This window comes from Monodelphis domestica, chromosome 3, assembly GCF_027887165.1.
Source record: "Monodelphis domestica isolate mMonDom1 chromosome 3, mMonDom1.pri, whole genome shotgun sequence".
NCBI classification, from domain to species: Eukaryota; Metazoa; Chordata; class Mammalia; order Didelphimorphia; family Didelphidae; genus Monodelphis; species Monodelphis domestica.
The window spans coordinates 324,432,602-324,458,238 of record NC_077229.1 but is presented as its reverse complement, the minus strand read 5'-3'; the positions used below and the strand labels follow the sequence as shown (position 1 = coordinate 324,458,238).

The following is a 25,637-nucleotide window of genomic DNA, read 5'->3' as shown; positions in this document are numbered from 1 at the left end:
AGGTATGTATATTTCACATAAATTATAGAAAGCATGTTCATAAATATATATTTTATAGCTGACTTCCTTGAGAAGACCATTGTGACCACGAAAATATGGGTTCAAGACTTTGAATTGCCAAAACTGTAAAGATAATTTTAGTGTCTTGAATTAAATAAAAAATAAGTGGTCGCCATGGGAAAAATTCCCAAATATGAAATACCCAAGTCAGCTGGGTTTTATGGAGATTTTAATTAATACAAATAAAGGAATTAAGGGAAGAGAGAGAGTAAGAGGAAATAGTAGGAAAAGGCTAGGGCCTAGGCCATTGGCCATTGGCCTAGGCCATTTCTCTTAAAGAGAGAAACTAAGTCAGTCTTTAATCACTCACCACAAGATCTTTCCAAGCAAAACTCTAGTGTTCAGGGACCCAGCAGCTTCCTCTGACTCCTGCCCTCCAATTCAGCTACCAAAGCTGAACTAAATCAAACTACTTTGAACTGGTTCAGACAGCTCCTTTTAAAGAGAAATTTCTCTTGTGTCACCTCCCCTAAATTTTCACATCTATCAATCACAGTAGACGCTTTTCCAAGGACAGCCCATTCTTAGTTTTTAGTTCTCACCTTCTCTGTGTAGATTATATCTTCTGAGTACTTCACACCTCTTTGCTAAGCTTGCCCCTTGCAAATTGCCTGACCTTTTAGTGATTAATTTGACCTTCATGGGTACTTAACACCCTTTTGTATTAGATCTAAAAATAGACCTAGCTTAAGGTTTTGGCCTCACTATAAGTATGAGTTAAGTACCTTCATTGCTCACTAAGGAGTTTTATAACTTTATTTTCCCCTAAAGTATGTCCAAGTATGGGTGGAATAATTTTAAAGTTCTCAATACATTCCTGATCAAGTACCTCCATTGTTTAAATGGGGAATAATCTTAACCATAACCTTAAGATAATGTTCCAAGGTAGAGTCTGAGAAATTTTAAGATTCACACCATATACATATCTTTCCTTTCAACCTCTTCCTAGTGTTCTACATTTTAGTGTTTGACCTTGTTCTCAATTGGTCTCTCCAAAATTACCAATGATCTTTTTATCTGACAAATATGATGACTTTTTACTTAATCTTTATCATCCTTGACATCTTTGCAATCTTTGACACTGTCATGCTTTTTGATATTCTCTTCTTTCTCAAATCGTCCATTCAGCTATGGGCTTTTCATTGGGAATGTGTGAGAGTCTTCTAATTCATTGAATACTCATTACCCTGAAGGATTATACACAGTTTTACTGAGTAAATAATTCTTAGCTGAAGTCCTTTGCCCTCTGGAATATCATATTCCAGGCCCTCTAAGCCTTTAATATAGAAGTTGGTAAATCTTGAATTATTCTGACTATGACTCCATAATATTTTAATTGTTTCTTTGTGGCTTGCAATACTTTCTCTTTGACCCGGGAGTTCTGAATTTGGCCATTGTATCCCTGGGAGCCATCCTTTTGAGATCTCTTTCAGGAAGTGATGAGTGGATTCTTTCAATTTCTATTTTAATCTTTTATTTTAGAAGCTCAGGGCAGTTTTCTTTAATAATTTCACAAAAGATGACGTTTAAGGTCCTTTGTTTGGTCATGGCTTTTAGGTAGTCCAATAATTTTTAGATTTTTCTCTCTTGGATTTATTTTTCCAGGTCATTTGTTTTTCTAGTGAGATATTTCACATTTTTTTCAGTGAGATATTTCACATTCTATTTTTCATTCTTTTGACTTCAATTATTTCTTGATGTCTCATGAAGTCATTAGCTTCTACTTGCCCAGTTCTATTTTAAGACATTATTTTCTTGAGTGAACTTTTGTACATTCTTTTCCATTTGGTCAATTCTACTTTTAAAGAGTTCTTTTTCTCAGGGAATCTGTGTACTTCTTTTTCCATATGGCCAATTCTGCCTTTTAAGGAATTCTTCTCTTCAGTGAATTTTTGAATATCTTTTTTCCATTTGGTCAAGTCTACTTTTTCAGGAGTTCCTCTTTTTCAGTGAATTTTTTGCCTCTTTTACCAATTGTCTTATTTTATTTTTAAGGTATTATTTTCTTCAATTTTTTTTTGCCTTCTTTACCAAACTAGTGATTCTTCACAATTTTCATATATATTCTCATTTCTTTTCCCAATTTTTCTTTTACTTCTTTTATTTGATTTTTTAAATCCTGTTTGAGCTCCTCCATTAATTTTGGGGGACTCAAGACCAATTCACACTTTTCTTGGAGGTTTTGGGTATAGCAGTATTGACTTTGTTGTCTTCTTCTGAATTTTATTCTGGTCTTCTGTGTCACCAAAATAATCTATGTTGAATTTTGTGGGGAGTTTTTTTGCTTATTTGCTCATTTCCCAGCTTTTTTCTTTTTTCTTGACTTTAAAAACTGTTTAAGCCTGCTCTTTACCTGTGGTGAAGGGAGCACTGACAAAGCATTAGTTTTTTTGTGCAGCTGCCTTCAGAGGTAGCTCTGGGGATCTCTAGGTTTTTAGTTCTTCCAAAGTGGTATGATCTAAGGAGAGGTGTTTCTTAGCTGATGCTCTGGTCTGTGTAACAGTTAAAATTAGTTTCTCTGATAAAAGTATTATATTTTTATGAAGTTTATTAAAGATTAAGAAATAAAGAAAATACAAAATAAGAAAGCACGTGGCTATGAGGGCCGAAAGGCCCATTCAATTTCACTTACACTACATCTTGAGAGACGCATGTCTTTGGAAGCAGAAGCAGGAAGAGAGAGAGAGAGAGAGAGAGAGAGAGACTAGGCGGAGAGTCAGCCTAAATACAATTTCTGTTCTCAGCCCAGGTGGGAATTCAGATGAGGTTACAAGGCATTTTGAGAAGTGGTCAAGGACTCCTGGGAATTGAAGTCCGGGGTTCAAATCTCCATTTTTACATCTGTGAGCAACCACAGTCATTCTTTTCCACTTTGAAACTGTGACCAGGATTCTCTGCTCTCCTGTGACCACAAGTGCTAGTGCTTCTTCTCTCCCTGTGACCAGGGCTGTGATCTACATGTGGTTATGGGAAACACAAGTTTTGCACCCAGAGCCAGCAGAGGGACCCCTGTGATCTCCTTCTGAGCAGTTGTGTCTGACCATTCCCCTTCCCTATCTTTGGCTGAGAGCTCCAAAAGCCTTGGCTACTGCTTCAGCTGCTCCCAAGGCCTGCTGCCATGGTGGGGCCTGGATTAGTATGCTACTTTGGGCTCCACTTCCACTGTGGTGCACTAGATCCCTTGTGCCAGCCTTCTAAGTTGGGCTGAATAATTATTTCACCTGTCTTTTTGTGGCTCATGCTGTTCTAGAATTCATTTTGATGTGTTATATCATAATTGTTTAGAGGGTAAATTGGTAGAGATTAGGTGGGTCTGTGTACCATCTTGTTCCCACCCTTCTCCCCATTTAGATTTTCATAACAACTTTGAAAGACTCTAGAATTGTGACAATGATATGATAAATTAGAATCTCAAAAGAAGGAAGGTTGAAACATGCCAACTTCTGTCAGGTCATGAACTTAAAATACAGAGAGACTTCTTCCAAAGCGTTATAAACTTCTGACCTCTTCTCCCTAGATCTCCAGCTCCTGAATGGAATTCTACCATTTGTAAGGAGGACTTGCCATTAAAGCCACATTCAAGATGTGTTGGATAGTTTCATTTTGTTATCTATTGACTGCCCAAAGAATTTGGAGTCTCTTCAGTTTACCTGAAAAATAAATCTGGGGACAGTTAAGTGGAATAGTGAAAGAAAGTGAGGCCTGGAGATGGGAGGTTCTATGTTTAGTTCTGGCCTCAAACACTACCTAGCTGTGTGACTCTGGGCAAATCACTTAACCCCAAATAACCCCTCTCTTTTGCCTTGAAACTAATAACTAGTTTTGACTCTAAGATAGAAAGTAAAGCTTTAAAAAAATCTGCAGAAAATTTTGTGGGCCATTTCCTTTAGTTCCTTTTATTTGTTCAGTGGTATTCTACAATGCTACAATGATCTTTAGCCTAGAGTCTGAAATATGTAACCTTTTTTCTACCTCCAATCTGCCTAAATAGATGACAAAAATTGAGAATATTTAAGAATTTATGCCTCAGTTCAACTTTAGAAACCTGATATGTCAGCACCAAGTCTGTGTTTTATACATACAAGCCCATCTACTTGTATCATGAGAAGGGATCTCCCAGGAAGAGGGGAGGTTTAAACTAAAGAATCACAGAATTGAAAGAGACCTCAGCATCCATCTAGCCTGACCCATATCTGAAAAGAAATTCCTAGTCAAACATACATGGCAAGTAGTCCCCCATGTCTCTGCTTAAATACCTCTAAGGAATGACAACCTATTATTTCTTGAGTCTGTCAAGTCCACTTTTGGATAATATTAATTGCTAGCAAGTTCTTACCAACAGGCATAATATTAATCATAGTTTATGTATAATATATTAATTATAGTTTATACACACACATATTTGTTGTTGTTCAGTTGTTTGTCATATACCCCCAACTGTGACTCCATTTGGGGTTTTCTTGGCAAAGATACTGGAGTGCTTTGCCATTTCCTTCTCCAACTCATTTTATAGATGAGCAAACTGAAGCAGATAGGGTTAGGTAACTTGCCCAGGGTAACATAGCTAATGAGTGCCCAAGGCCATATTGAAATTCAGGTAGTCAAGACTTTCAGACTTTAGACCAGGTACTCTGTCTGTTGTGCCACCTAGCTATCTGCCTGGCACATAGTAGGTGCTTAATAAAGACTTGCTGACTTAGGGGCATTCCTAGAAGTGTGGCAAAAATTTATTAGCTGAGATACCACAAAACAAAACAAAGTCTCCAAGCCAAAAAGAAATAGGTTTATTGAGAGAGGGCCAGTCTCACAATAAAGCTGGACTCTAGTTAGCAACTGAAGACCCTAACCCTTGTGAATGGCCTCCTTATATGCTAAAAAACTTATACTAAAAATATAATGAATTTTTCAGATATGATTATAGTTCTCCAAGAATCTAGATATTTCTATAGTTCCTCAGGAATACAGTAAAATCAGATAGCATGGGTATGTTTGTACCACAATTTTACAGAATAGAGCAAAGAGAAGAGAAGTGACAGAAAACTTTATGCCTGCTGTGTGATTCTTCTTAGAAATGATTCTTTCAGAATTGATTCCTATTTTTTAGAAATATTTAATACTTACAATCAAATATTTAGTTTCTATATGACTGAACTAAAAAAAATTCTTCCATGTTTAATATACATGAAGTACTTCAGATAGAATTATATCATGATTATTTTTAGAAAAATTTAAGATCTATGATCACTAACTAAATTAGGAAAACCTGCTGATACTGATATAATCATGAGGTGGGATAAGGGATATCATGTTCACAGAAGTTTGAAGATCATAGACTGACAGCTAGAAAGACTTTAGTAGTTGTCTAATCCAACTGCCTCATTTTATAGTTAAGGAAACTGAGTGCTAGAAAATTTAAGTAACTTGTTAAAAAACAGATAATTTAGGGAAAAGAACATATTTGTAGATAGTAATCCTATTCTAAGATCATTGAATTATCTCCAAAATTCCCTGAGAGAGCAAAGAAGCTAGAAATTGGTTCACAAGTACTGTGGAGAATTATCTGATCACAAGGCCAATAAGTTGTTAATGGTTCCTTGAACTTGTCATGACTGAGCAGAGGTTGTAAAAATTATACTGACAAGAACAGATCAAGAAAGGATTCAAGGCTGGGGTGGGAGAACAGTGAGGTTGATTCCTAAGAAACACTGTGCAGACAACTCTCATTGGCAGAGTTTTCTCACTTACAACCCTGATTCTGTACCTTCATTATAAGATTAGGACTGGTGGGAGCAGGTAGGTGGCTTAATGGATGGAGAGCCAGGCCAGCAGACAGGAGGTCCTAGGTTCAAATCTGGTCTCATATTATTTTCTATCTATATGACCCTGGGCAAGTCACTTTACCCTAAATTGCCTAGCCCTTACCACTCTTCTGCCTTGGGACAAATGCTGAGTTTTGATTCTAAGACAGAAAGTAAAGGCTTAAAAAAAAAAAAAAAGATTAGGCCTGGTTGGCTGGATATCACCATGACAGTTTCTCCTTAAGGGAGGCTCTAAATTTACAGAGCATATTCACAAAAAATGCCCGACAATAATGTTTTTTGAAGGTTTGTAATAGCTGTGTCCCTCAAATGATATTTTGTCTACCACCAGATTGTTTTCTACTTCATGTGAGATCCTGAGAAACAGTGACAACAGACTTGTAACAAATCAAATCCTTCAGAATCTGGAGAAAACTGTGGCCTTGGGAAATTTTTACAATATTTAGATAATGTATAATATTATTTTATTTGATCCTCACAATAACCCATGAAGGAGGTACTACTATTATACCTATTTTACAGTTAAGGAAACTGAGGTAGACAAGTTAAATAATTTATCCAGGTTTATACAGTAGCTAAACGATAAGAGGCAAGATTCAAACCCAGATCATCCTGACTCCACGTCCTTTATTTACTATATCACTTAGCTTGAATGCCAGGTGGCACAGTATATAGAGTGCTAGAACTAGGGACTAGTCAGGAAGACTCATTTTTCTTGAGTTCAAATCTAGTCTCTGACACTTATAAGTGGTGTGACCCTGGGCAAGTCACTTAACCTTTTGCTTTAGTTTCCTCATCTGTAAAATGAGCTGGAGAAGGAAATGGCAACCTACCCCAGTAACTTTGCCAAGTAACTTTCACAAATGGGGTCACAAGAAATTGGATATGACTAAAATAACAGAACATTAGCAACCACCTTGCTTCCTCAAATTTTCTTCTACACAAACTTCTACCAGTTGCTTTTAGTTCTCTCCTCTGTAGCCAGACGGAACTAGTGTAACACCTATTGTACACAACCCCTTCCAAAAAGCAGCAAATTGCTACCCTGGGAGAAACATTGGACTTAGACCTTGCTGTGTGATCCAGGGGAAAATCACTTAGCTTTTCTATGCCAACTGACCACAAGACCACATCTAATGTTCACAACTCTTTTTGTTTATGGATTTGTGTATTTTAATGTGACAATGATCTACAAAGAAAAGGTCACATTAATATTATTGTTTGCCACAGGGCCAATGAAATCCAATATTTTCAGAATTTAGAGTTATCTTAAGAACTTTGTACTTTCAAACTAAGTTAATAAAACATCTTTCCTTTTCTTTGTGGTATTGTGGGCACCTTCACTAAACATGATCATATTCCACCTGATGAGCACATTTCAAGTTCTTTTATGGTAGTTTTAAAGAAAATCACCACATATTTCTTATGAAGTACTATGTGTTATTTTAACCAGTAAATGAGACCACTTCCTCAAGATTAACATGGTTTATTAATGGGGAGCATGCAATATATTTAACAAAAGATGGGTCCTTCATGTCTGCCTCTTAAATGAAAGACAATCAGTAAGCCCTGACCTTCTCTTTTATAGGGAGGCATGTCTTCTTTCCTGTAGGCTACACAAATCAATACATTTTAAGACAGGAAGTTATGGGAGGGCAAAGGAAAATACTATCCATAAGAATTTGGAATGAGATAGAAAACTTTCAGCTGTATATTGATTAGAATTGGGGGAATCACCCAGGCAGATGATTGAAAGAAGAAAGATTGAATTCCATATTTAGTAGAAATAGGGTGATAGCAGGGTGAGCATAGAAAAATGGAAGAGATGTTGTGGATGTAAAATCTTGAAAACCAATTGAATGTTAGAAGTGAGAGAGAAGGAAAAGTCAAAGATAACTCAAGGTGTTGATCTTTGGTGACTGGAAGCATGCCATTTCCCTTAATATAAATACCGTAAGTTAAGAGGGGAAGGCAAGTTGAAAGGAAATAATGAGTTTCATTTTAATCTATTGTGTTTAAAATGCTAGTAGAACATTTAGGTACACACGCAGTTGAAGATGTGTGACTACCATTTGTTAAAGACTAGTGCTGTATCTGTTGATTTGAGACTTATTTCTAATATTTGAAACCATGAAATTGGTTGAGATCAACAAGTGCTGAAAGGGAATAATAGTCCAGGGAAGAGCCTTGGGGTGAAGGGTGGGGTATCTAAATTTGGAGGATGGGAGAAAGATGTTAAGCCAAGAATAAAGCCAAGATAATTCAAATAATTCAAACCAATAGGGAGCAGTTTCAAGGATAAATTGATAAATATTTATTATATGCCAGGCACTGACTGTGCTAAGTGCTGGGGATACATAAAGAGACTAAAGACCCTGCCATCAAGGATTTTGAGGTCTAAAGGGGAGAGGAAACAACATGCAAATAAGTATATATAAAGCAAGCTATATGCAGTATAAATAGGAAATAATTAACAGAGGGAAGGCACTGGAATTAGGAGGGGTTGGGAAAGACTTACTATAGAAGGTGGAATTTAAATTGGGACTTAAAGAAAGTCAGGAATATTAGTAGTTGGAGTGAAGGACAGAAAATATTCTAAGCATGGGGAATGCCAGATAAAATGCCTGGAGCCAAGAGATGGCATATTTTGTCTATGGAACAACCAAAAGGTCCAGTGTTCCTGGATCAAAGAGTGCTTGTTGAAGGGGGTATGGTGTAAGGAGATTGGAAAGTCATTTAGTTTTTGATCCTGGAGGTAACAGGAAGCTATTGGAGTTTGTACTTTAGGGAAATCACTTTATTGGCTAAAGAGAGGATGAATTAGAATGGGGAGATACTTGAAGGAAGCAGACCCAGTAGCAGGTTATTGCAGTAACCCAGGCATATACAGTCATGAGGGCTTGCACTAGAGTGATAGCAATATCAGAAGAAAGAAGGAGGCATGTAGAAGAGATGAGGCAAAGGTAATTTATACATGGGGAAGGGGGTGAAAGAAATCGAGGAATCCAGAATGAATCCCAGGTTTTGAGCCTGAGGGACTAAGAGGTGTTGCAGTAATACAGTAATAGGGAAGGTGGGGGTTGGTTAGGGGTGGAAAGGTTTAGAGGGGAAAGTAATAAATTTTGGACATGTTGAGTTTAAAATTTACACTGGACATCTAGTTCAATATGTCTGAAAGGCAGCCAGAGAGATGAGAGTGAAAGTCAGTAGTGCTTGAGGCAGGAAGAGTCCATTTGAGAATCATCAGCATAGAAATGGTCATGAAATCCCTGGGAGCTGGTGAGGTCACCAAGTGAAGTATTATCAAGGGAGAAAAGAGGGCCCAAGGAAAGACAGTGCTAGGAGTAAGTGGGGAAAGGAAGGGTGGAAGGGTTAATGCTTCAGCAAAGTCACCGAAGTTGGGAGTTATCTCAGGGTAAAGATGATGTCAGAAACATGGCATCTAGAATTTTAACCAATAGGTACATCATTTCCTACATATAACATATTTCATTAATAGGAGCATGTGATATATTAATAATAGATGATCAGTAACTCATGCCTTTGCAGGGGGGATGGGAAAAGGAAGATCCTCAGTGAGGTCTGACTCAAGTCTTTTAAAGAGAGGTGTCTTCCTTCTGATTGACCCAGCAGTACCTCATTTGGAACTCCCCTGGCAGCTAATGGGCTGATATTTTGATGAGGAGAAGGGCTTACATCTCATTCCCTTCCCTGTTGCTTCTTCTGTAGCTTCACTGTAGTGAGACTGATTCACCCTTCTTTGGCACTTAAGAAATGGCAAACAATAGAAGGGAGAGTAGCTAAATGCCCTGGAGATGACTACTTTACTCCAACCCCAGATCCAGTGCCCTGCCTGCGCCCCCCATCCTGGGTATGCCCTATCACCCCCCTTTACCCCACAGAGGGGAGGGAGAAAGTGCTCCCATTGGACTGCTGGGAGGAGGGGGGAAGTGAGGAATATCCTCAGCAAGTGTAGAGAGGGGGAGGGGAATGGTCCAAGCATTCTGCCCTCCTCCAGCTGTGCTGCCTGTGAACTGCCCACCTTACCCTCTATGTTCTCTCTTTGGCTTCTGGGTAGAGGGGTGGATGATGTGGAAAAAATGTCATCAGGCATGGTGGAGAGGGAGAGGGGAGCAGCTCTGCCTGAGTCTAGTTACAACCTCTGTGGGGAGGAGGGTGGCCCATGTCCACAGAGAGCACTCTGCATGCCATAGGTTAGTCATCACTATCCTAGAAGGTTGGAGACTCAGGGAATGAGTAAATTCATAGAAATAGTGGTAATAAATAATACTATCTAACATTAATTTCCTCAGAAACTGAATTGCAAGACCTTAAGGAATAAATAGGTGTTGATGAAGAAAGTTGAAACTATTCTTTCTAGTTGTCTGTCAGTAAAATGAAGAACAGAACAGGGTAGTGATTTAGGGAGAAGGGTACCTGAGCATGGTTGTAGACCACAAGGATAATATTTATAGGGTCAGAGTGAAATAAAGGCAGAGAGAGACAGTCCAGTCCCATTTTATCACCTGAATTAACCCTTCACACTTTTGTGCCTGGAAGAACCCATACCATCAAGGGAGTTCCAACTGCCATAGACCTTTGGAGAATCTTTAAATATGGAAGACCACATATGATTTTTGCTCAAAGATATATTCAGCAAAGCTGTTAAATTTAGCCAAAGGATCCATACCGTTCTTCTACATGCTAAGCTCCATGACCTTCTAAATGTTGTCACCAGACTCCAACCTTATGCCCTATTGCTTCATTTCTAACTTTTGCTTAAGTATTCAGACAGGCCTTTTGTGTTGTCTTGCTTAGACTCTGTTGAAAATTTACTGTTTATCTCTTCATTGTATGGACCTACTCTTTTTTCCCTTTCACATGATGAACTTATTATTGACATTTTCCTATTGATTGCTTTGATACCCATAAAACCTGACCCTTCTTTGGCCCATTTGCCAGGTAACACACTCTATTAGACTGAACTTAAAAATAGAGACTTTCTTTTGCTTATCTTTGTATCACCTTATCTTAACACTATGCCTGACACATACTAGCCATTCAATAAATGTTAATTGACTACCCCAGGGCTATAGCTCTTTGTCCAGCCAAACCACAAACGATAGCAATTCCTGATTGCTCCTGGGCAGGACAAAGGTGAAAAGGATTGAAAAAAATCACTATACATTTTAGGTATATTCTTAAAGTTCTTTTGCTTTAAAATTTAAAAAAATCCATATGTAAGCAAATTTTTATTTCAAACTTAGATTGATTTTTATTCTTCCATTTGAAGCAGAAATTAGAAAAAAATCATAAAACTCTTGCATTTTCCCTTTATTTTGTGTTTCACATTAGGAACTTATCCTCATTTTCAAAAGAACAAAATAAAATGCCAGCACTCACTCATGAAAACAGATATTTAACTTCAAGAGTCACCAGAAGTTCACTTGATGGTTGTTTTATCTTTGAAAAAAGCTGGAAAAAAGCAGTTCGTGAAACACAAAAGTTGAAAAAAGGTAATGCTTCTTCATTTTTTTTTTTTGCTTCTTGAATTTACAAAGTGAATTTTAAAAATATATCAGACATTTTTTTAAAACCCTTACCTTCTGTTTAAAATTGACACTACATATTGGTTCCAAGGCAGTAGAGCCATAAGGGCTAAGCCAGTGATGGTGTTCCTATGGTACAGGTACCAAAGATGTGTGGCTCACAAGTGGCAGAGCTGGAGGGGAGCAGAATACTCAGGCCATTCCCTTCTCCCTCTCTACACTTGCTGAGGACTTACCTTACTTTCCCTGCCCCTCCACCCAGCAGCCCAATGTTAAGGCTTCCTCCCTCCCCTGTGGGGTAAGGGAAGGGCAGGACTCAGCACTCTATCTCTAAAAGGTTTATCATCACTGGGCTAGGCAATGAAGGTTAAGTGACTTGTCCAGAGTCACATAGCTAGGAAGTTCCTGAGGTCAGATTTGAATCCAGGACCTCCTGTCTCTACACCTGGCTCTCAATCCATTGAATCAAACATTTTCTAATTAATGCTATGGTATTCTAGTAAGGCTATCATTTACAGGAAAAAAATGAGGTAAATAGAGGTTATGTAAGTGCTCACAGAGTCTGTGGAAGAACCAAAATAGAAACTTCTTTTCTCTAGTGTATAGTACTATTTGTAATCTACATTTTAGATAAAGAAGAAAAGAAGACCTGACTGAAGAAAAATCCTTGAATAATACCTGGGAGGTTGAGATAGGAGGGTGCAACTGAGGAAGAACAGGAATTACTAAAGGAAATGGTGTTGGAGATAGAGATGAGGAGTGAGAATATTTCAGGTGTTGAGGGCAGCCAGTTAAATGGCATAGAGTCAGGAAATGAAGTATTGTGTATGAAGAGGAGCAGGAAAACCCCTTTCTCTAGATGAGAATATGTGGAGGGTAGTCAAGTATGAGAAGTCTGGAGAGGTACAAAGTGGCCAAGATTGTGAAGAGCTTTAAAAGCTTTAAAAATAATAATAATTTTAAAAGGATTTTATATTTGATCCTAGAGGAAATAGGGAACTACTAGTGTTTTTTTGAGCAGCGAAGTAACATGGCCACATTTGTGCTTTAGGAAGATCAGTGGCATAGCTGAGTGAAAGAGGGACTCTGTAGAATAGGGGAAAGCTTAAGTCAGGTAGACAACAGGATATGATGAGCTCATGCACTAGGGGGAGTTACATGAGAGAAGGGGGTGTATATGAGAGATGTTTTGAAAGAAGGATCAGTCAGATTTGGCAACTGATAAGATGGGGTGATGGAATAAAAGAACTAGTAGTTAAGGATGAGACCTTGGTTGCAAGCTTGGGAGGATAGTAGAGCCCTTGACAATAATAGGGAAATTAAGAAGAAGGGAGGTTTGTGGGGAAAGATAATGAGCTCATTTTTGAATAATTTGAGTTTAAGCTATCTATGAAACAGACAGTTCTAGAGGTCCGATAGACAATGGAGGTTCAAGACTTGAAATCATGAGAGAAGTTAGGGCTACATAGATATTAGAGTCATATAAAGAAACCATGGTGGCTAATGAAATCTAGAAGAGGACCCAAGAAAGAGCTTTGAAGAATCCCCATGGTTATCCAGCCTGACCTGCATAAAGATCCAACAAAGCTGACTGAGAACAAATGATCAAAATGGTCTTGTGGAAGGAGAACCAGAAGAGAACAATGCCACCGAAACCTAGAAAAGATAGTGTTGAGAGTGTGATCTATGGTGAAAAAGATTACTCAAGAATGACAAGGATTGGGGAAAATACATTTGGCAGTTAAGAGCTCACTTAATAACTTAGGAAAAAGTAATTTCCCTTGAATGATGAAGTCAGAAGTCAGATTGAAAGTTAAGAGAATGAGAAAAAAGAAAGTGGGAGGTACCAGCTGTAGATAACTTCTTCAAGTAGGTAAGCCTGGAAAGGGGAAAGAGATTATTAGATAACAGTGGAGATGGATGGCTCTCAGGTTGGTCATCTCTCAGGTCTCCCCAAGGTCTTATAAATCAAGAGTCAAAACATATCATATACCCCACAAGCCTATATATTAATTTAAATAAGTTGTTGAAGGATAACAAACTTGGGCTTTTCTTGGTGAAGTGAATGGTGAAGTGACAGCCAAAAGTCATAAGTGACCGGGCCTTCCTGACTACAGGACCAATTTCTATCTATTGTAACCATGTTGCTTCTCAAAGGCATAAAACAGGAAAACATGCTTGCCAAATATCATTGGCTGGAACTGGAAGGGATAATCTGTTTCAACCCTCTTCTTTTACAAATGAGGGGCACGAAGTTCAGGGAGGCTGTGTCTTGTCCAAGGTCAGATATGATATACATCAGATGTGAGACTTTACACTAAAGTTCCCCTACCAAGCATGTTACACAGTGGATGGAGGTTCAAAAGGAAGAAATTTTTTATTGGTGATGAGGCTTTCTAGATCTTGCATTTGTGGAAAATCATTTTGCTGATTACATTGAAGCCCAGAAAGCTAAAATGCCTCTCCTCTGAGATCCACAGCCACTCAGAAAAGATTAGCTTAGCCTCTACACAGGTAAAACCAAATGAATGAATGTATATTACCCAGATTATGACATACAGTCATTTGAATTAATCCAAACACTATAGTTAGTAAACCAGGCCCAGTATTGATTGAAGAGGAGGAGAATGAACTGGATTCAACATGGGAAATCATGTAATACTTTCAATGCCATTCCTTGCCACAGAAATACATTTTTTTAAAAATTCTAATATGCTCCCAGTTTTATATATATATATATATATATATATATATATATATATATATATATATATATATATATATATATATATATATATATATAAGGATACAGGTTCTGGATCATGACAGTTTCAAAAGAATCAGAGTTTCATGTAACCTAAATACAGTAAGACCTATGTTGAAGCATGTTACCAAAAAAAAACTTGTTTGTGAGATAGCAAAAAGAAAAATTAATCTTTAAGTATTTGAATGATCGGAAAGGGACCAGTTTGGTTAGGAATGGGGAGAACATTATGTTAAGGTTTATAGAGGCAGAATCTCAACCTATTGAGTACATTTTCTGTGAAGGATTTATAGAAAGACATGGATAAGATTTGAACAGAGTATGCATGGGTGGGTTACAAGCTGTGCCAGTGAAGGAACTAGCCACATTGGTGAAGACCACAGATGAAATGAAGTATTGAAATAACTATGTATAGGTATATGAGTGTTAGACAATGATCAGATCCCTCATAATTTTGGTCAAATTATGAACAGCCTCTCTTCACATTATTGATCCTGCATATAAATTCTATAGCTGAACATCTTTTCTGTGTAGCCTTCCATAAAATTGCAACTGTTGAAAGTTAGCTTTCCATTCTCAAAGCTTTTATCATATTGTACTTTGCTTATATGGTGGATCAACTCTAAGGAATCACATTTATTATTCCCCTTTGTCATACTTCTGTCTCTCTCTTTTGTTATGGTAACTTTCTTTAGTCATGGTAGATGATAGATAATTACAATATTGTTTCACCTAGTCTACATGCTTATAGGATATAAGCTATCTCTACTAGAAAGTAGGTATCAGGGACTTGTTATAATTTTAATTACGAACACACACACACAAATGTCTTTTTTCCTTACTTTTGGGAAGGATTATTTGTATTTCATTTGGATGACTTATTTAATGCATTCTTAAATATTTTACCTAGCCATATGTACATTCCATACCAAGCCTATTGTTGTTGTAAAAGAACATATACTGTTAAGGAACATTCTTTTTTGTTACCATGATGTTATGTATGTACTTATTTATAGGATTAGATCCTTGGCAGTATCTCATCCTCTTAAGGGAAGCAATGTGAAGCTATCCTATAGATTCTTTGTATTAAGGTTTAAAAAAAAAAACCAACTTTAGGAAAAGAGGGTACCATTAACCTGGACCAGGAAAGCAGATCTGCCAGAGAAAATGCCATGAGGACTATCATGGTTCCAGATGGCCTAAAAAATTAACAGCAATAGAAGATGCCCCCAGAAATCAGACACTACATCATGAGACTCTGTGTGAGTTTTTGGATATAATGAACTGAACTGTGGAGGTTGGGCCACCCATCCCCTTCAGGATGCCCCCCCCCAGTCCCCTGCTGATATTTTATTTTGATTTTAAAACCCTTTGTGCTAAAAAAAGGAAAATACCTTCTACTGGCTCCTTGTTAGTAGATCTATTAGTCATTTTTACTATGTTAAGAAATGCTCAATTATAGTTAAACTCTCCATGGAATGTATAATACCTTTGGGCTCTCATGTATCCTGGTGAGATAATCCTGAAAAGTATGGATATCATATATGGAATGATTCAGTGGGGAGACTAATATCTCTCCCTAATATTAATCTGAACCCCTTTTTGACATTCCAAAATCAGTTTTTTTATTTTGAAGCAACAAAAAAAAAAATCTCATGTTTGAATCACTGAAACTTATCTCTCTGAGGCTATGGGTGAAGTTCTCCCTCGTCTTGTCTACCATACTGGGAGAACTGTACTGGAACTGTGCAGCCATTCCAAAGACCACATGGTGACTCCTGGCATCCAGAAGACCCGCCTCTTGTCCGGACTGAGATTGGGATCATCCCAATCAGAGGGGCTCAGGAAAGGGATGTCACAAAGAGCATAAATTAGAGTAGGAGGAGGAAATATGGGATTTTCCCCTTGGACTCACAGACAGAGGTAGCTAAAAAAGCACCAGTGCAGAGGGATAGTCATAGAGAGAATTGTAAAAACAAAGGAGCAGAGGTAAGACAGCATAGTGTGTTCTCAGGGGACAGTTAAATTTAGTTGCATCATAGAAAACATCAAGTGGAAGTAATATAAGATGTCTGAAAGAAGACTGAAGCCAGATTATAGTGAATTTGGACACTAGATAAAGAAGTCTATACTTAATACAGATGAAGGTAAGAAACCGTAGAAGGTTTTAGACTAGTGTATTGACCTGATCAGACCTATGTAGGGTGAAGTAAGGAGAGCCTGGAGTCTAGGAGTCCTAGAAATAGGCTGTGTGGCAGAAATTTATTAGCCAGGACACCAAAAATAAAACACCTAGAGTATTCTGCATGTATATTCCTCATACAGTGATGAGTCTGCAGAGGGTTTTGTGGTACCCTCAGGTTTTATTGAACCCAGCATGCAGCTCCTCCCAAGGTTGGCCCAGTGCATTACACAGAATGAATTGTACTTAGTCCTGTAGATATAGAATGTGTATTTTCACTTAGTGTGAGTAAAGAAGCCCAGACCCCAAATAGGAGAAGAATGTACTGTTAGTCATCCTAATGTGCCTAATGTGAATAGGTCAAAAGCTTAAAACAGAAAAGAGATTAAAGAAGTATTACAGAATTAAGGGGAGTAGGGGATTTCACATTCACAGCTATTACACTAATCTATGCCAAGAGGTAATGAGGGCCTGAACTCATGGGGTAGCCAAAGGAATTGTAAGGATTATACATACCTCTGTGGAGGGAGAGGAGCCATAGGTGACTGTTTCACTGCTAGAAGCTGGAGTATAAGAAATTCACTTCATCAGAACAAAACTTGTTTTGAATATTCCTCTAATTTTCATCTAAATACAATTTCATATTTAACTGAGGGAAACAGTTTTCATGAACGTATGAGTTAGATTTTCCTAGACTGACTTGTCATTCAGAATAACCTTCAGAAGTTATATGAACTTCAGGCCACTAGATGGCACTTATCATCACTAGCATCATGATCCCTAATAAGCAAGGAGTGATAGAAAAAGATATGGACTCGGGACCTGCCTCAAACCCTAGCCCTAATGCTTGCTAACTATTTAATTCTTAGTCAAATCTCTTAAGATCCCTGGGCCTCATTTTCCTTTTATGTAAAAGGAAGAGGTTCAACTAGAGCAGGGGTTCTTCACTTTTAGGTGAACACTTTTGTGTTTCCCTTTGTCAGTCTGAAGAAGTCAGTGGACTCCTTCTTAGAATAAAGTGTGTACATACTTAAAATTAAATACATATGATTACAAAAGAAACAAATAATATTGAACTATAGTTATCAAAAATTAAAAAAAAAGTTCATGGACCCTAACTTAAGAGTCCCTGGATTAGAGGGGCTTCAAGGTCCCCTTCTAGTTCTAAATCTATGATTACTATCAACAAATCTTTATTGAATACCTCATATATAAAGATAATCAAACTAGATTTAGAGATACAATTACATAATTCTTGCCCTCATAGAATTTCCAGATTAGTTAGAGAAAGGACATAATACATGAAAAGACAAATACCAATGATAAAGACAATATATTCTAGTTGAGGTGGCTCACCTATAATTAGAGGAGAACTATTTAGTGCATTGAAAATCAGCACCATCGGACCAAATTGGACCAAAAGAGCTGACAGCTTTCAACGGTACCCTACTTACTGAATATTAGTACTCATTGAACATAGCTTTATCAGATTATAGCTATTATATTTCTGTTCATATGATTTTATTTCAAATTTTAAATATCCATAGAATTGCTGGTGTGTTATGTGAGTTTCAGGGATGTTTTTTAATTTTCTCCCACTTTCAGTTTTGGAATTATTCACTACTCTTATTATCCGTGCCTTTAATGGAATTTGATGAAGAATGAGCAATGTTAACACTTTGCAGCCATAGAAGCAGACTCTTAGTCATAGCATGGAAAGATAAAGAGACTCCTTTGGAGTTTCATTATATCTTTCATTTAATTTCCTTATATCTTTTTTGATGGATCAGAGTTAGCCTTCAGAGTAATTGAAATTGAAGATTTGGGAGCAGTCAGGTGGCATAAGTGGATAGAAAGCCAGGCTTGGAGTTGGGAGGACCTGGGTAGCTGTGTGGCTCTAAGCAAGACACTTAACCCTATTTGCCTAGCCCTTGCCCTTCTGTCTTAGAGCTGTGTCTAAGAGAGAAAGTAAGGGTTAAAAAAAAGAAAAGAAATAGAAGATTCCTAAGTTTCTATTGAATTGTCATTATACCTAACTCTCACCTATCCTTGAGGATTCTGAAGCTTTATATATATTTGTCTATGGCTGAAATGGGTTAAGAACGTTAAAATAGTAAAATCAAAATTACTTCAATGAAATTATATGTGGAAATAAAAATCTTTCAAGCAAAAGATACCATATGAATTCAAAATACTGTTGACTTTTAAAAGAATGATTTTAAAATTTTAGTATATATTATTTTAAATATAAGAATATATAATCAAGTGATAACATGCATATCTTTGAAAATATTTTCAATTAGAGTACTCCTCAATATTTAGTCTGGAAGATTTGAAGGAAGTGGTTACAATTCCGTCTTTACCAGAAGTGGAAAGATACAGAACCAGTACAACATCTCCCATAGATGTACTTAAAAAAAATTCATGTGCTACTCTGAAGACACCTAAAATCAGGTAGACTTTATAGAAATTTAAATGTATTTTATAGAATGCTTCTTTATATAATACTAATGATATAGGAATTTCTTTATGGAAGTGATTTTGATTATTTTTTTACCTTTTAGAAATATCTTTAAAAAGAATTTAAATTTTCTGCTTCAATTGACAATTTCTACATGTTAGCTGTTTTTCCTACTTTGCTAAATATGAAAGGACAGAAAGGAGTTATATAGTTTTCTTTGGAAACCAGTGGTTTTATGATTAGACTGGCAAAACTTTATATACAAAAAAAAAAAACTTCTTCATGAGAGAATTGGAAGTTTTTAATATAAAAACTTCACAAAATCCAAATAACAAAAAATACTTAAATGTGCCTATTGGGAAATTTTCTTACTTGTAGTGACTTGAGAGTAGGAGTTCTTAACTTTTTTTGAGTCATAAACCCTTTTGGTATTCTGGTGAAGCCTATGGATTCTCCCTCAGAATATTTTTAATATTATTTCTGTTATTGGTTAATAAAAAATAAAGCTATAATTTTTTCCTAGCCAAAGTCACAGTCTCCCTACAATACATCCCTGGACACTTTGTTGAATACAGGTTAAGAACCTTTGCAATAGAGTTTGAAAATTATTTCTCTTGATGACTCATTTATAAGAAGTAACCAAGGATAGTTTCTACTATTTCTCTTGTAACTTTCCACTGTGCTGGGTATAGAACCCTGCATTCAGTGGACAAACATTAAAACTCTCTTGGGTAATTGAATAAAGTGGGATGAGAAGAAAAGTTCCTTAAAAAAAAAGATATAAACCTCATTAAAACCATAGAGATGTCTCTGTTCTCTTATCTTTGGCAGGGGTATAGATTGGGGAGGGGTAAGAATGAAATTCTGTAGTATGCAATGGTTAAATTTCAGAATTTTTATGCTAAAGAATAAATTTAGAAAGTAGTCAGGAAAAGGACTTCTGCTTTGAAGAAATATCTGTTCCCATAGCACAGAATTACTCTGCATTCATAAGAAGAGTTGGAATATAATATTTCAAAGAAGAAAGGAATATATTCCTAAAAATATACCCTGTAAAGAGTTGAACCTAATCTTCAATGAAAAAAAAAGAAAGGCTTTCAGGACAGAAGTATTTTTTTAAACCCTTACCTTCTGTCTTGGACTAAAGTACAAAATATTGGCTCCAAGGCAGAAGAAGAGTGGTAAGGGCTAGGCAATTGGGGTTAGGTGACTTGCCCAGGGTCACACAGCTGGGGAGTGTCTGAGGCCAGATTTGAACCCAGGACCTCCCCTCTCTGGGCTTGGCTCTCAAACCACTGAGCCACCCAGATACCCCCAGTACAGAAGTATCTTGAGTCATTCCTGGGAAAAAAAAAACAAAACCAAAAATAAAAACAAAAATGCCAGAGGTCAGCAGAGGATTCTATTTGCAAAGACTCCAAGGAAGAGAGACACAAGAAAAACAAAAAAGTACAATTGTTTAGAAACAACTATGTTATTCAATCAATTCTCATATATATATATATATATATGCAATAAAAAACTGATTAAAAGTTAAAAGAGAGATCATTGAGGAACAACAGGATTTAAGGGGCTAAAAATTAAAGGGGAATTTAAAGAGTCAGAGAAGGAAGAAGAACTGAATTAATATTCCCTGGTTTAAATCTCATCTTTCTATATTAAGTGGACAAGTACCTTTCTTGATTGGGGAAATAACATAATGAAAATCATTTGAGTGAAGAAGGTGGAGGCAAGAGGCAAAGGAAAGCTGCAGATGTAATCCCAGCTGACCTGAATGTGATCAGCCAAAGGGATGATATTTTTTTCAGTCTCTCAATAAGGTTTGAGCTCTGTGAGAGAGGAGGGTAAGGGAAGGGGCGATGAAGTGTATCATTGTAGCATGATCTCATGGCAGTGTAGGATTTAAATGAATTAACAACACTCCAAGAATTATATTTTTATTAAGTTTATTAATAATCACTTGAAGTAGAAGGAATAAAGAGGAAATAGATTAAGGAGTGGAAAGAGACTTATAATAGACTTATATATGGGGGAATGGGAATTTTAGGAGATTACTATGGGTAAAGCAGAATTGTACTTCCCGGGACCATAGCCTGCCTTAGGAGATGGGGTGTATGCATTGTGAGGGGTGACCAGCATCCAAGTTTGTAAGGATTAGTGGATAGTGCTAGAGTAGCAGTTCTTTTCTTGAGATCTGTGAACTTAAAATAAATTTTTTTTGATGATTACATTTTAACATAATTAATTTTCTTTGCAAATTTATGTTTTATTTTTGTATTTAAAAACCCATAGATTTCTTTACTTTGCCAAAGAAATCTATTTAAGAAACTGTGATCTAGAGATATAAGATATATTGGACTTATTAGGGCTAAGTAGTGATGATTAGGGGAACTGAATTGACTGGGTCTCTTTATGTTATATGTGATTCCCACCAAACCTTGTTTCCTCTTTCATAAGTTGATATTCCTAGAGAATGTGGCCCAGCAGAAATCTCAATCCAAATAAATTAAATAAAGGAAAGGAAAGTAAGAATGTACTGAGATCTGTAAGTTCTTTGACAGAGGAATGGGACAAAGGAGGTAGCACAACATTTGATCACCAGAAGCAATAACTTACTTGAGGGATATAAAATAAAGAAAAAGGTATATAAATATTTTTGCCTGGGAAAACAAAATTCAGAATAATATATCAAAAGATAAAAATAAAGAAGTAAATGAACACTTCTTGAAAAGGATTACCACCAAAGATTATTACTTAAGAGGATATGAGGAAAAGGGAAATGTAATAAAGAAAAATGAAAGAGAAATTAAAATTTTAAATAAATTTTGAATAAAGCAACCAAACAGGAATTTGCCGAGGGAGATGGAAAAGTCTTTGGGAAGAGATTAGAATCAAATTAATATATGCAAAACTAAGCATAGGAACAAAGTACTAGGGGGGGAAAGAGTATAAGAAATAGGGAAAAACAAAAAGCTTATAATTATAACTTTAAAATTGCAGACAGATATGACCAAGGATGTCCTGGAACCAGCTCTCATGTGCTTATATTTTCTGTGTGAACATATGTACCTAAGAAATTGGCAATTACAAATCAGAGTTTGATTTATTGTTTTGTGGATTGTCTAGATTTAAGAAAGTGTTAATAAGGTTGGGTAAATTTCAAAGTGTATGCATGTATGTTAGAAATTTACCAGTACACCCCTCTAATGCTCTGTAAACACTGTTTGAGCACAGCAGGAATGTAGCAGAAAGTTCAGGGAATGAAGTCATCACTAGACTAAGGCCTGGTGACTACAAGCTAATAATAATAATTATTATAGCTGGTGTTTAGAGAGTGCTTTAAATTTTGCAAAGTGCCTTAAATCCATTATCTCATTTGAGCCTCATGATATCCTGGGTATAACCATGGAGATAAACTTTTATTCAATAATCTGCTATATATCAACATGGAAGAGACATATACTTATTTATTTATGATGTTTTCCATTTTTATTGTTATGTCCTGAACAACATCCAAATCAGAGGATGTCCTATGTTGATGTTTTCTAAATGCTTTGATTCACAGGTGAAAATACTAATTGCTTCAAGCAATGGAATGTTACATATTCCTCCCCAAATCCAGATCCATAGTAATTTTAAAACTTATTTTAAATTATAAGCTTAATAAACAAAAAGAAAACAAATCATCAAGTAAACTATAAAAATAAGGAATAACATCATAAAACAAGACTAAGTATTTTGATATAACAACAAATCGATTAAAAAAATAAGCAAAAACCACATTTCTTTTAGATCCTCATTCATTCCTCATTCCTCTCCTCTCTCTCTTTTTTTAAAAATAATATCATTGTGGTCATCATTCTAAAAGGTCAGAGACTTTCATTTTTGTCTGTCTCCCTAGTGCCTCAGAGGCAACACAATGCTTCCATGTTGTAGATAGATGTGTGAAAATACCATTTGATTAATTTTTTTTTTTTAAACCCTTACCTTCTGTCTTGGAGCCAATACTGTGTATTGGCTTCAAGGCAGAAGAGTGGTAAGGGCTAGACAATGGGGGTCAAGTGACTTGCCCAGGGTCACACAACTGGGAAGTGTCTGAGGCTAGATTTGAACCTAGGACCTCCCATCTCTAGGCCTAGCTCTCAATCCACTGAGCTACCCAGCTGCCCCCTTGATTAATTTTTTAATGGATAGGCAAAATTTCATCTTAGTAAAATGAATATTGTGAATAATTTAGTGTTATTCAGAACACCATTTAAAAGTTAAATACAGAATATATTCTATCTTTAATTATAATTTTAACTAATTGATAAAACTTTATATTACACTAATATAGATACTGCCAAGCAGCCTTACAAAAAAATTACAATGTACAGTATTTTAAATAGCTAAATGTTCAACTATCCTTGAAATTATTCCTATAGATCTATCTATTATTTTATATCCAAATTATACCAATAGTCACCCACTGCAAGGAATAGTTAATGCTATGAATCTCTAGGGTCAGTTGTGAGAGTTGAGGAGGAGAGTAGACACAAGTCTCTTTATCTTAAATAATAATTTCATTTCCGGTTACGTATTATTTTAAGATACTTTATGAAAACTTAGAAAATAACGAGAAGGATATAGAGCAATGAAAAGATGGGAATAATGAAGATGTAGATAAAATATTGGGAGTATAGATCCCAGTAACAATGAAAGAGGGAGGGTACAAAGAAGAGAGGTCCAGTTTAATAAAGAAATCACAGTTCTTTAAGGAAGGTGATTTAAAATCAAGCTATTCTTCAGTCTCTGACATTGTGTTTGTGCTTACTTAGTTTTTAACTTTTTTTAAGCTCCAGAAGGAATCAAAGGTTAGGTATACCTGGGAGGCATAGCAGTATCTTACTTAGTAGGCTTCCTGCTAACTCTGTTACAGTTATTTGGGGGTCATATTATTCTAAAGGTAATGGAGTTTTAATTTTAAAGAAGTTCTCCCCATTTGCCCATTTATTAATTGTTCATTGAGCAAACATTTATTAAGCATTTTGTCCATTTCATTAACTACAGTAAATCTTCTACTGTTTTCATTTTCTTTATTTTGGATCTGTTCTATTCTGTGAAGTTATACCCTAGAATTCTATGTTGGCTAATATACTCTCATTCAACTTTGTGAAATGCAAAGAATAATTATATTTTAGGAATGTTTTCAGCATCTTTAAAGGTGTTTCCTAATATTATTTTAGTTTTGAGTGAAGATAAACCCACTTACCTTCCATCATTTTCTTGCACCCTAGGAGCATTCTGAAAAAGAATAGAATTTTTAAAACATGAAAGTGTCTATTTTATGTTCATTTTTGACCCCTAGACCTCCCATAGGAATACTTTTTAAAATAGTTTTTTGAAACTGAGAGAATATCTTTTGTAGAAGTTTTCTTACTCAATCCTCACAAAATATTGCAGGCCACATTATTCTTAGTTTACAGATAAGGAAACTGAGGATCAAAATGATTAATTCCTATAGTGAAAACTAGTTAAAATTTTAGAGGTGGGATTTGTACCTGGATCTCTCCAATCTGAGGCTCAGAACTATTTATGCCAAATGAGAGCAGCTGCATTTTCCCATGGTAGTGCCCATATTAAAAGGGTAGATTCATTGCTTAAGGGATATTGCAGTGTCAAAACAAACAAACAAACAAAAACACAAAGACTCAGACTGGTTAAATTGACTATTAATTAAATTCTATCCAATTAAATGATATATGATAAGGATCCACTAGAAGAGGCCCAATATCCATTTCTCTAGGATTCATCTCATGGCCAATGACAATCATGATTCAATTTAATGCAACAAACATTTTTAAGATGCAGTGTGTGTAAGGTGTGGTGAATATAAAACAAAAATGGAAAAAACTCCAACAATCTCTACCCTCAAGAAGCTTATATTTTCTTCAGAGGAGCATGCAGTTTGCTGATATTTGATGGCAGATGCCAGTTGTAGTCTCACTTGTATTTTTTTAAACTAGGCTTTCAGGCTATCATTTCAGTGCAACATTACAAAACGGTTAAATGAATTTCATTTTAAGTATACTGTTCAATTCTAATGGATTTAATTTAATAGTGTACAAAAGTAATTTTATATAAAAATGATTATTACATGTCATTATTTAGGTCAGTGAAGAGTAACCAAACAGGAGACACGTTATCAAATCCGGAGAAAACAGAATGTGAGCAGAATGTTTATTTTCTCTCTCAAATATTTCTATTATGATCTCTAGAATGGTTTTACTTCCTTTATCTGAGACAGGCTTGTATACTGGAAAGAACATGGTACCTCTCAGTAGTCAGGAACTCTGATTTGAGATGTGACTGTACCATTTCCTAGTCACCTAAACTTTCTAAATTTCGATTTTCTCATTTCTACAATGAAAGGGATTGGATTAGATGACATCAGGAAAGCATATAATTAAATTTTGCTCCCCAGAGCTCTCTTTCCCAACTTCCCATGTTACTTCTCACCTTATGTGCTAATGTAGGGAAGATAAAAGTTTTATGAAGCTCCGCCCTCTCTTTTCCCCCAAATGTGGTTGGGGGAGGTTGAGTGAGTGCCAGGCAGGAAAATTTTTTACACGTGGTCATACTTAAATTTTGTACCTTGTTCTTTATTTTCTTCTACTTCAAGTGATTATTAATAAAACTTATAAAATATAATACTTGGAGTTATTGGATATTAATTTAAATTTTACAAAAGTTAGGAGGAACAATGTAGATGTCAAGAAGTATATGAAAGTATAAATACTTTTATAGGTAAGTAAGCTGCAAC

General features: G+C 36.1%; 1 protein-coding gene across 3 annotated transcripts in view; it reads left to right on the top strand.

The window, feature by feature from the left end:
* The window catches only part of C3H8orf89 (chromosome 3 C8orf89 homolog), a 61,945-nt gene that overhangs the window by 12,997 nt on the left and 23,311 nt on the right, over positions 1 to 25,637 (top strand). For 2 of the 3 annotated variants that reach the window (XM_007486970.2, XM_007486971.2), the window contains 3 exons: positions 11,235 to 11,395; positions 18,678 to 18,828; positions 24,986 to 25,041. In XM_007486970.2, the coding sequence (XP_007487032.2) occupies positions 11,235 to 11,395; positions 18,678 to 18,828; positions 24,986 to 25,041 (368 nt within the window). The remainder of the gene's footprint in view (positions 1 to 11,234; positions 11,396 to 18,677; positions 18,829 to 24,985; positions 25,042 to 25,637) is intronic. The other variant, XM_016431466.2, reaches the window with a different exon arrangement.